The 12110-nt window shown below is 44.0% G+C and overlaps 1 protein-coding gene across 1 annotated transcript in view; it reads left to right on the top strand.

Moving 5' to 3' along the window:
- Positions 1 to 8363, top strand: part of LOC119697638 — a 65004-nt gene extending 56641 nt beyond the window's left edge. The window contains exon 3 of the mRNA XM_038128624.1: positions 6621 to 8363. Within this exon, the coding sequence (XP_037984552.1) occupies positions 6621 to 7182 (562 nt within the window). The 3' untranslated portion in view covers positions 7183 to 8363. The remainder of the gene's footprint in view (positions 1 to 6620) is intronic.
- Positions 8364 to 12110: the final 3747 nt, after the last annotated feature.

The raw sequence follows: 12110 nt of genomic DNA, 5'->3' as shown, positions 1-12110 counted from the left end.
CATTTCAGGTTAGATGCCAGCACCCCTGGCTGTCCCTCTGTGGTGCAGGGAGCAGATAAATAGAGCTGGGAGGATTCAAAACAATTATTTGTAACTTGGGTTTGCTGGCTGTTCCTATAAACAGTGAACGGGTAATCTGGTAATGGGCTATAGATTTCCCAGATGAAATCCCGCTTGTTACCACATGGATGTATTTTCCAATAAAGAAATTCTAAAATGGATGTGTTGGCATCCAATTCTTTATTAAAATCATATATATATATATATAGCCAAGTGAAGACTGCATAATTTGAGTCCACTGAAAGAAAATGGTACACATAGGTATTTTGTGGATGTTTGAGGTCTCTTTTCCTTTGAGGCAAAACTTCCATTTTTGGGGAGATAAAGGATGTTTAAATTAGAAAGGAGCAGTACAAAATAAAAATGATCAGCCTCTGTCCTGAAAGAGGCTGTACCACAGCAGAGCATTTATCAAGGACTGCATTGTTACCTGATGCAATGGTGGGATGCTGATGGGAAGAAAGATGTTTTGAGATTTTCACAGGCCTTGCAGATGAGGCTGCAGTGTTAGAAGTCAGGGAGATAATACCATACCTGCATTTTATTTTAAAGTGTGATTATACTGATGCCATTCTCTATTGCTGTAAATCAGTTTCCTAAAATATATGGATGGTTTTTTCTCAGACATGTACAATTCAATATTTCTACATATTTGATCATGTAAGCATTAGACCCTGTGAAGCATCTTATGTAAAGCACCACGGAGTGAGTTCTGTCATGAATGGCAGCAGTTCTGTCCTGCTGCTGTTTGTCTAATGGGGAAGAGGGTGCTGACTTGTCTCAATATTGCACTCATCAAGCAAATCTTCATATTATTCCTCTAAATCAAAATGGGCAGCAGCACCCTAGACTAGTATGGTGCCTATCTGAACATGCCGCAGAGACTATTTATTTTCTCATCATAAAGAATATTTTGGCCCAGTGTAAATGTCAGTGAGCTGAGTGCACTTCGTGCAATGAAACAGATGGATCTAAAACAGTAGAAAGAGGCAGGCCTGAGTCCTTGGAACTGCTGAAAAGCACTTACTTACCCTTTTTTGTTTTTTAAACACTGTGCATTTGATTCCCTCTGCCCACTAATTTGAGTCTTGGTCAGCCTCAGAAGGGCAGTAACTTTGCATATACCTCTTTCTCTGAGAGGGCAGGAAATTATTCTTCATGAAGAGGATGATCTAGCAGGTTGTGCTGGGGGGGGGGGGGGGGGGGGGGGGGTTTGTTGGTTTCTTAATAAATATTTCCTTAGTCTGGATTTTAAACATCCCCATACACAGTAAGGAAAATGTGAACGAGACATTGTTCGTGACCAGATGTGTTGGGGGGAAGGAGTCTCCTATAAGCAAACCAGGCAATGAACACAGTGACTGTGTGGTGTTCAGTTTGGTTATCTGCAATCAATAACACTTAGCAAGAGACAATAAAGCATCTGGAATATTATTTTGAAGTACACATGTATTCTTTCAGTGAAAACATCAGAAAGAAAGCCAGAAAATACTTTTAAATTTTGTTGTGATCAGAGTCCCACCACCAGGACATCCAAAGGCAATCCTGCAGTCCTCAATGTTAATGATCAACATTGATTACAAGGTTGTAATCAACAGAGAATCTGCTCACCTAAAAAAGCATCTTGCTGTGCATATATAGCATGTACCAGCCTTTATTAGAAATCAGCTGATTATTATTCTGCTACTGGCTTTTATTTTGTTCTACCCCCTCCCTTGCAGGAAGGCTGCATACAAATATAACAATCGATTGAGAGGAGATGTTCTTCCTTCATGAGATTAATTACAAACACAGGGATGCTGTGTCTGGCCCGTGTGCGTATGATTGATCTTGTAGGAAGAAATGCAATAGGAAACTAATGCTTCCTTTTATCCAGTAAGCAAAGTTCAGAGATGTTTGCATTCTGCTAGGTAAGCACAGCTGTCCAAAGATGTGAAGACGGATGGACTGTCCTGTCAGCACAAATTCATGCCGAGGTAACAGGCTATGCTGTCTCTGCGGACCTCTCTCTCTGGCCAGGAGGCTGTAGGGCCAGAATCGTTCATTTAGCAAACAGCTTAATTGTTTCACAATTTAATTAGTGGGGAGATCCAGACACAGTCAATGTACTGCGAGGGGCAGCAAGGGGAAGGTGTTGGTGAACCTCGCTGCTGGGGCCAGGGGTGAGGAAGAAGGCTCCTAGTGACACCAAGCATGGGGCAGCCGTCACAGGGCAGCTGCTCAGAAATTGCAAGGGTTTGTTCTCTAAAACCTGGCTGGTGTAAGGACAGATCTGCCTATTCACACACTGCGTGTAGCTGTGGAAGCATCTGCAGAAAGTGCAGCACTCTGCTGCCCTTGTTTCTATTTGTATATAAATATAATCTTAAACCTCTGGATTTGGCTCAGGGTACTTCTGCAAAGGTTCGTTCTGTTCTTGGGCACAGGCTAGCACTTGTATTTAGCCTGAGAAGCAGTGTCAGAGGTGACAGATTCAGCTTAGTGTGACTCAGCTTTCTTCCTCAGAGTATTTTAAATAATGGATGTGCTACTGCTGGCATTTAACTCCTGCCAGAGCTGCTGAAATATATGGTGTCTTTAAAATACTGCTACAACATCGAATCTCTGCTCAGGCAGGGGAGGAGATCTCCACCTGGGATTGGTTTTCTCAAAAGGAAAAAGAAATCTGAGGAAGAGGGGAAGGGAGGAGGAAAAAGCCTGAGCCATAATGTCTTGTAACTGTGAGAATGTCCTTCACCTGAGGCAGTGAAGCAGTCAGCTCTAGCAGTGTGTTGATGGAGAATCCTGAAATCGATGCTGCAGTCTGCGTTATATTTATACAAGCATATGCACTGCGCTGATGACGAGGGAGAGAAAGGGCTGTTCCCTGCGTTAAAATAATTAGTGTAATAAATACAGCCTGGCAAGCGCCAGAGGAAGTAGGGATCCCTTTGTTCACATCTCGCCACTTAGAGCTGGGTAAGCAAGTCTTGTGGAGTTAACCTCAGAATTTACTCACGCTTTTATTCTCTGTCTAGAGGTCTTGAGCAGGACGTGCTGCTGATGCCAGACTTAACAAGCGACACTGGATCTCTCCTTCTTTACAGTGATGTTGAGGATTTTATGGGGTTCTTTTCTTTTTCTTCTTTCTGTCCATGCAAATCCTGACTGGTAAACGAGGATCTGTTTGCTGTTTAGCAGTCAGTTTGCTTGGCTTGACAAAGGTTATTGCAATAATTGATGTTCCTCTTCTAATAATTAATGTTAATGAGTCCACTAAACAGTAAACAAGACAACAAAGAACTGTTAATGAGACAGTCTTTACTCATTTGTTTAATCTTTTACTAAGATAATGGGCGATAAATACGTCGCTATTCAGCCATCTTCGAGTCCTTAATGCATGGGGAGTGTTTTAAAAGGAGATTTGAGCTGATTTTTTTACACTTGCATTTAGTAAATTCAGCTGACTGGGTAGGTGGGGCGCCTGAAAGAATTGGGAGACCTATATAATTAAGTGCCTTGACATTCTGCTTCTGAAGGACATTGGCAGATATCCAAATGCTATGTTCTGCTCTCAAACTATTTAATTGAAACCATACAAAAGGGAGGGGGGTGGAGGGGCAAAAGAGAGGGAGATCTTGGCAAAAACCTTATGTGCGGTTTTTCGCTATTGGATTGACCAGACAAGGCAACAAAGCTGATAAAACAGGATTAGCAAAATTGCATTGTTGGATATTATATGCTGTGTGACATGTACTACAGCAAGGGAATTTGGCAGGATTAACCTGCAGAGGATAAAGATGTACCAGACAAGAGGGCTGAATTAATAGACTGCTGTGACCAAAGCAAGAAAATCTATTTGCATGGGATATTAGGGGCAATAATAACCTTTCAGGGTGGGGTTGCAGTTAATGCCCCGAGTCTAGTGCTGACCCCATGCCCAAGTCCTGCTCACCGCCTGCAATTCAGTGTACAAAAACCAGCTCATTGGCATGGCTTCTTACTACTCTTTCCTGTTTCTAAATATATCTATATATAAATGTATACACACACACAAACATACACACAAAAATGCTAATTCCTAAACAGGATTATCTGTGTTACCGGGTGAGTTTGTGTTGGTGGATTTTTTTTTCCCCCCCAAACTGAGAAGTTTATTTTCCTATTTATAGCAGATGATGACTTTCTTCTCCTAATGCACTAGTGTTATCCTAAAATAAATATTTGGGTTTGGTGGTTTTCCTCAGGGCTTCTGGACCCAACCAGCCATGGGGGAATGCAGTTCCCTCACTGTGTGTTACTCAGCTGTTCAGGAGATTCTACACTTCCCTGTGTGCAATCAAGCTGAAATCGTAAAAAAAGCTTTCAGACCGTGTAGTGCCAAAGAACCTGAATGCTATTGCCAGTAGATGACTAATAAAATCATATTAAGTAAAAATGGGAGAATATTAAAATTTAAAAATTTTAGATGTACACAAAGACTGCATTGAACTATTTGACCAAGAGGATAAAGAAGCAGAAACCAACCTCCATCTCTGGTGTGTTAAGGGGAGAGAAAGTAGATTAAGTGTTCATTTCTCATTGGTACAACATATAATTATGGTTTTTCACTTGAAAAGGCCTTTAAATTTGTTTCTTCTAGACTACAAGCAATGCATATATGGTAGTGTGCTTTTTTAAAATATTCTGATATGCTTCAGTGCAGATTGTATTCCAGGATTCAGTAGGATTTCAGCAACCCTGAAAAATGCTCATATCATTTGCTTTCCCTTTCCCCACCCACAGTACTAGTGGCAGACCTTAGTGTTCCCAGGGAACAGAGAACGTACTAAAAGTATTTGGCATTGCTCAGTGTGTGACACAGTGTGGTTCACTGAGTGTGCTCAGTGCCACCACAGACAGTGAAAGATCTGCTCTGGTGAGATGATTCCCCTTTATCCAGCATTAGCATGTCACCGTTGATCAGCACCAGCCACAACACAAGTTCAGCTTTCTGGTTCTTCCTTTCACAGTTGAAGGCTGGTGGGAATATTAGATACACATAAAGTGTACCTACACTTGTTTCAACATGTTAAAATTTTGAAATCTGCTCTTTAAATAAAAGCTCTGTTAATATGGCATTACTGGGACTTTACAAGTGTGCACACATGCACATGTGTCAAGAAATTTATTTCCATTTCCTACAGCAACTAGATTGTATAACCTGTCTCTCTGGAATATTTTTTTGCTACTGCATATGTTACTCACTTCTCTGCCCAGGGACTACACACATCTCCCTTCTGTGCAGAGGCATGAAGTTTCCCTTGGATTAAATTGGGCAGTTGGCATGGAGGGGTGGATCCTTCCTATGCCTCCAAATCCACCCATTTCAGGAGAACTATTAAAAACCAGCACTTCTCCCTGGAGGTGTGCTAGGCTGAATATCACTTTCTTTCTATCCAATGTTCTTAAGGACTTCCTCCATGAGTCCTCATCCCAGGGACAGTCCTGAACTTACTCACAGAAACTCTGCCTTCTTCTGAAGGTTGGTTACTGAGGAAGGTCTCCAATACACAAGATCAAGTTTATTATTTGCTTATTTTTCACAAGTGCCTAGATTAGTTAACCCAATAAGGAGCTGTTGGTAACCCCTTAAGAATGACCCAGCCCTGACAAGTGAGTCATTGTACCACCAGTGCAGCATTTTGAGAGGAATCAGGAAGAGCCACATGTCCGTTTCCACCTCTTTTTGTGTGCTCAGAAAACTGCAGGACCACCTGGAGCTGTGCTCTCCCCAAGACAAATTCTGTAGTGGTGCAGCACTGCAACCCTGAGCCCTTGTGCTGCTTGACAGACACGCTGTGTATGCATGCTGTGATGGTTGGTGTGCTCACCAGTGTCAGTCCTGCACAGGGAGAGAGATTTCCTTTTCCCTCAAGTCCCAGAATCCACAACTTCCCCCGTGATTTTACAAGAAGCTCATTTTTCCTGGTCAGCAGCGGGTTGTGTCCCTCAGCTTCTGAGAGCTCCTGAGGGATGGCTGCCTTGGAGGGGAATGAAGGGCCTGCAGGCTGGGAGATTTGTGGGGTGGAGAGCACCTCCTGAACGCCAGTGTGCTGGGAAGCTTCTGGGAATGGACCACACACGTCCTGCAGTCTCGCCCACCTCAGAGGAGCAGACAGGATGCAGGCATGAAGGTTCATGGCCATGGTGCACTCAGGAAGCGAAGCGGTCCCTCAGGCCCTGCTCTGCTTTCAACAACATCCTGGGATCTGTGAAAAAGCAGCCTGCTTCTCCCATGTCTCTGAGGGCTTGGCTGAGTTTCTAGGTTGCTTCCTCCGCCTTCCAGCCTCCGGCTCTCATGAGATGAGCGCAGGGAATGAGTTGCAGGAGTGCAGCTGTACACGTTTGCAGTACTGTGCTGCAACAGCCACCTCTGTGAAGCCTTAGATCTTGAGTACAAAGCCAGTTTGCCACTTCTATTTCTTTTTGGTTTTTTTTTTTCTTGGAGGTATACACCCTTGACATGTTTGTATTTCAAACAGACAGGGGTATATAACTGGTGGGGTCGATGGATCTAACCCTGTCACTTTGCTTTCCAGCACTCAGTGGTGTGGAAGATGGACTGCGGAGGAGAAGGACAGAGCACAGAGGAGCCCAGGAGCAGGGAGCCTGGCCAGGGGCCCCCTCAGGTGCTGTGCAGCAGCTGGTGTTGTGAATCAGGCCGTCACCAGTCGGAGAACGGCTACTTCACAACACCAGGGTCGCACCGCACCACGCTTCGACCGCCGGCTGGAGAAGAGCAGCGTTTCCTGTGGGCAGGCAAGGGACGTGGAGCACCTCCTGGCTGCTTCCACGCAAGCCCAGACCTGCAAAGGTAATCAGGTGCTCAACTCCTATTTAGGCACCAGCCTCCCACTGAAGTCTGAAATAGAAGTTAGGCCCCTAAATATCTCTGTGGGTCTGGCCCCGAAACCCTGCGTCGCTGTGCAGTGCAGAGCTTCAGCAGGCACAGGGCAGCACTGTCAGCAGCATGGTCACTGCATGAATGTTAAGAAACAGGAAGCTTTTATTAAGCTGTGGAAAATAGTAAAAAAAAACAACCCTCTGCATGCTCCACGTGTGATTCTCCCTGACAGTTGCATCTGTGGTCCTTACCTGTGACTTGTTCTGATCCCTTCCCTACCTCGACACCCGACCGCGTAGTCTCTGTAAAAGGTCGTGTACAAACCAGGAAAAGATTGGGCTCCTTGCTATTGATACTAAACCTGGTCAGCCTCTGCCAACGTGCCTCTATCTAAACGAGCCCTAGATGTGTTGTGATGAATGAAAAAACAAATGGTGGCATCATCCAGAAGTGGTACCAACAACTGCAGTCCTTAAAATAGAGAGAACATTGCTAAAGCAGTGCCTCATAAACCCCTAAGTGTAGAGGCACAGTGAGGCACACTCAAACCAAGTGACCCTGTAACACGTGCCATGCATTTCAGATTTAAAAAACAGGCTCTTCTCTGCCTCCTCCTTTGTACCACACCACCAGTGTGATGTTGGTTTGAGAGGAGTGGGTTACAGAAGAGTGCTTTCCATCCAAATCTGGGTCATCTACATGGAGGTTGGCACACACCTGGTGGCCGCGGTGTACAATCCCTTAAGTCAAACTGAAATGCTGTTCAGTTTTGATCTCAGAAAGCTGGCACGTGGTCTTGGGCTCAGGATGGGGTTTTCATTGGTGGGTTTTCCCTTCCTCCCACCCCTCAGGATGGCTCTATGCTCTCAGGTGTGTCTGGCTGTTTCTTTGAATGGTATAACTAGATACACCATATCTAGATGTGTCAATAGCAAAGAGTGGGGAAGTGCAGAGAGAAACAATTCAGGTAACATAGAACCAATGATGGTTTTTGTGAAAGTTTTCTTCTTTATCCCAACTCATCTGACTGATGATGGCAGTAAAAATTATGTAAATTCCATCCTGGATGTATTGTTGCTGGCATGGACATAGACATAGGGGAGAGTCAGGATGTGCACAAGATCTGAAATAGTATGGGACAGCTTGGAAATGCAAATGAAAGGTGACAATGGTGGTTTCATTGGACCCATCTAATCCTTCTGTTCAGGTGGACTCCCTGCACAAGTAGCCTTGAATTCCTTTTATAGCAAAAAGTCAAATACCTTGAACAATGTAAGAGGTGTATGGGAGGCTCATTCATACATTAGGAGGACAACCTGTGGGTTTTTGTCATTAATGAGAGGAAAAACTAGATCGTGTTTCTCGTTCATGCACTATGAATTTGTGAATCCAGCATGCAAGAACACTGTTTAATAAACTTGTTCTCTGCTAACACAAACTGTTTGCTCTGGGTGGTAATCTCATTGTTTGTTATAACCTTGTTTTAAAGCTTGAAACTTTTCTCTACAGAGTTTGTTTCTTGGGACAATGCACAAAAATTTTTTTAGAAACAGTAGGCATCAAGGAAATAGTCCCAACAACCCTTGCATGCACACACACTGATTTACATGAGCAGCTATTCATATATGGAACTAAACACCATTTCATCTTTTATTGTGAGCCAGAAACATGTTTGACCTATTCAGTTTCTGTCAGTAAATACACATAACATTTGAAATACATTAATGCTTAATATCCACTGTCAGGTGACCTGATAGACTACCTCCATACTTCTCCAACTGTGATATGTGGAGACAGGTCTTTTTCAGCTCCTTTTGTTAAAGAATTTCATGGGAAAAGTCCACTTCAGAGGTACCTTTGGGGCGTTTATTGTACTACAACTCTAACTTGAATGCATCACCCTTTATGCTCTTCTAAAGTGATTTCCTAGCAAATTAATGCAGGCCATAATGCAGCTCTGCTACTGAAAATCAAGCACTCCTGCTTGTCATCAAGCAGCCTAATCATGTCATCTCATGAGGAGGATTGCTGGTTGAAAACCTGACTGTCACTTTCAGATGGTGGAACCAATTTCTGTTTGCTCCCTTCAGCAGTTGGCGTGTGCTGCAGTGAAAGGTGAATGCACAAAATAAACAGTTCAGTATAGGTCTTAATTAGCACCCACAATTCATCTTCATGTCAATCCCAGTCCTGGATGCTGGGATGGAAAAAAAAGTGCTCACCAGATTTCTGGACAGCCCCCCAAAAGAGAGGCAGGCCCCTGCAGTGTGTGTACACTCGGAGAGTTTTCTGGTGCTTTACAGATCCTTTCTCCTACTTGTGTATTATCACAAAAAAGTGTAAGTTTACCCTGCAAAAATACCCCATTAGAATTGTTGAAAGGCTTGATTTTATAATCTTAATAAAACATTGTGCTCAGCAATGAGGGGTAGAGAAAAGAGCAAAGTCTATCAAACCTGAAATGCTGGGTTGTAGTCTCTTGTGAGATTTTTTTTTATGGGGTTGTTATTCCAAAAGCAGTTCTTATATCTAAGCAAATAGTATTTAATTTCACCCTTGAACCCTTTGAAATTTGAATGTGATGGGTTTTTTTTCCTAGCACAACTACGCTGTTCTTCAGTTGTTTTGAATTAATTTTTTGTTTCCTTCCTAGGCTCACCAGCAGCTCACATACCACTTCAGAGAGCAGCAGCAGCCTTGTAAATTTTGTTCTCTTTTTCCCTGCATACAACAGCCAAGCTGACAGGCACAGTAGGGCTCACCATCTCTCACTTTCTGTGATAGCATGCACGCTGCTTTGTTACTGTGGTGTTCCTCAGGAAAAGTGCCATTAGCAGATTTCTTCTTCGTCTCTTTAATTGGGCTTCCTCTTTGGCAAGCAACTAATGTGAAATTAAAATTATATTTCAGGCAGCATTGCAAAGCAAACAGTAGGTGGGGCTGAGTTTTGGTACCCACAAACCTGAGTCAGGTTTTATTTCAGTTTCAGCTATAAAAGCTTCACAACAGGAGGGGAAAAATACAGAAACAGTCTTTAGGCATCTTAACATGGTGAGCAAGAGGTGACATTAAGGAGGAGGAAGAGAGGCTTGTTCAGAGCTACTGTTTTAAGCATAGCACATTAGGTATTTTAGATAGGTATTTTTAGAAAAATCAAGAGTCCTCACAGTATATAGTCAGGCCTCAAATGTGCACATAAAGGGTCAGAAACATCCCCATTGTGCAGTGAAGTGGCATCACAAAGAGCATAAAAATCACTAGGCTAAATAACTTTCACTCAAAGGCTGATGAAAACAACAGAAGGGAGCAAGCAGTCTCTGAAGATCACATAAACCACTAAGAGAAGTTTTATAACCTATCCTCTAAGGAGATTCTCTCTACTTGAAAGGCAAAGCAGCAGAGACTTTGCTGTGTCATACTCTTTTGTCTTTATGTATGTGGGAAATTCCAAAAATTATGATGCTTCTTTGACAAACAGTTGCCTCCTTCCTTAACAAGACTAACTACCTGTGCTCAATAAATGTGTTTTTAACGTTGCATTTGATTAGACCTAGTTCTCCAACCATGCATTAGCAGGAAAGCGCTGCCCACGCATGCAAGCTTAATGCACGCAGCTCTTGCTGTCAAAGACCATTTTGGAAAAGATGATGGGCAAAGCAGTCCAGCCAGGTGCACTCCGATACCCACTTCATGCCAGGAAAACTCCTCACAGGCATGTGGTCTGGGTGTCAGGAGGGAGGCTGGCACCAGGTGGTCACCCTTGTACCCCTGCGGCTTTGTCCCTGCCGCTGCTCTGTCTGCAAAGTCTGGGGCAAGGGCTTGGGATGGTCTGGTTCATGCCAGGTCTGGAATAGCAAAAAAAAAGCAGGGCTGGGAAGATGTCTGAGGTCTATATTAGTACTTTGAGTGTATGGCATCTCCCTGATTCAGCTAAAAAATTTGGCAGTTTGGGAAGAAAAGCTCAGTTTTAGAGAATTCTGGCATATGTCAAAAACTCAACATCCCAATACGTTGCCTGCCATATGCCTTTAGTGAAGTGGTTATTAAAAAATGAAACCTTAATTCCTTCCCTTGCATACGGGTGCCATGCCCTGAACTTTTCTACCCTGGTCTCTCTGCCACTGGGGATGTGTAGCTGTGGCAGCATGTGTCCCTGGGCTCTTCAGGAAAGCCAGCAGCCTCTCTGCGTGAATAGCAGCCGTGGACTGAAACAGCTGCGAACTCTGCAAATGGTGTTTCATTTCCAAATCTCCGGCTGAATCTCACCGCTGCAGATGCGAGATCTGGTGGAGGTCTGAGGAGGCAGAGCTTTGTGCTGGGTTTTGTAGGTGCCCACCACCCTCAGCTGATACCGAGCAGGACAGTCTTCTGGAAAAGGTGCTGCTGTCCTCATACACCTGGCAGTCCTATTCCTTGATAGATGGCAAAAGGCTTAAGCCTTTTTTAGGGGGTTTACACGACTATTTTTTACTATGTTAGAATAATGGTTTCCATAGTAACAGCCATGTAAACATACCCCTTTTCTGAAGATATGTTGCAGAAGACTCTTGGAGATTAAAAGTCCCCAAATGCCTGGGGAACCGCTGCACATGCACAGGGTGTTACCAGGGAAAGGCCCCCTGCACTCCATAACCTCTCCCTTTGCTGGATTTCAATGCATCTAGTTTACTATTTTATTGTTCCAAATAAACTTCTTGTTCGACTGTGGGGACCTCCGGAGAGACCATGTCACAATGACAGCATCTCCCATGTCAGCTGCTGAGTGTGATAAGTCTCTGGTGAGAAGCAGCAGCTCTTTTCCTCCAGGAATGGGTTTTGATCTCTTCCCACTCTCTGCTAGTCTAAACCCAAAAGTATTGAATCACATTCTGGAAGCTGTGTTGCTGTAAGAGCCCTTCTAGTTTTATCACTCGAATTAAAATCATACTGGCTTCAAGCCTTGAATTCAAAATGGCAATGTCTCTGCTGCTTAATGACAAGGTAAGGGAAGCGGAGCTGGTGACTGCTCCCAACAGCACATGCAGAGGGAACAGCATCACTCATCCTGTCATGGGGGAGATGTGTCTGCTGTCAGGAAAAAGAAACGCAGAAATCCTCTCTGCCCACAGCAATGCAGCAGCGAGCATGCGGGCAGCTGCCTGTGTGGGAGGTGGTGCATGCCCCAGGGCCGGGGCAGCCACAGTGG

The sequence above is a fragment of the Motacilla alba genome, chromosome 2 (genome assembly GCF_015832195.1).
Source record: "Motacilla alba alba isolate MOTALB_02 chromosome 2, Motacilla_alba_V1.0_pri, whole genome shotgun sequence".
In the NCBI taxonomy this organism is placed as follows: Eukaryota; Metazoa; Chordata; class Aves; order Passeriformes; family Motacillidae; genus Motacilla; species Motacilla alba.
The sequence above is the reverse complement of the archived record's forward strand: the minus strand, read 5'-3'. Positions and strand labels throughout refer to the sequence as shown.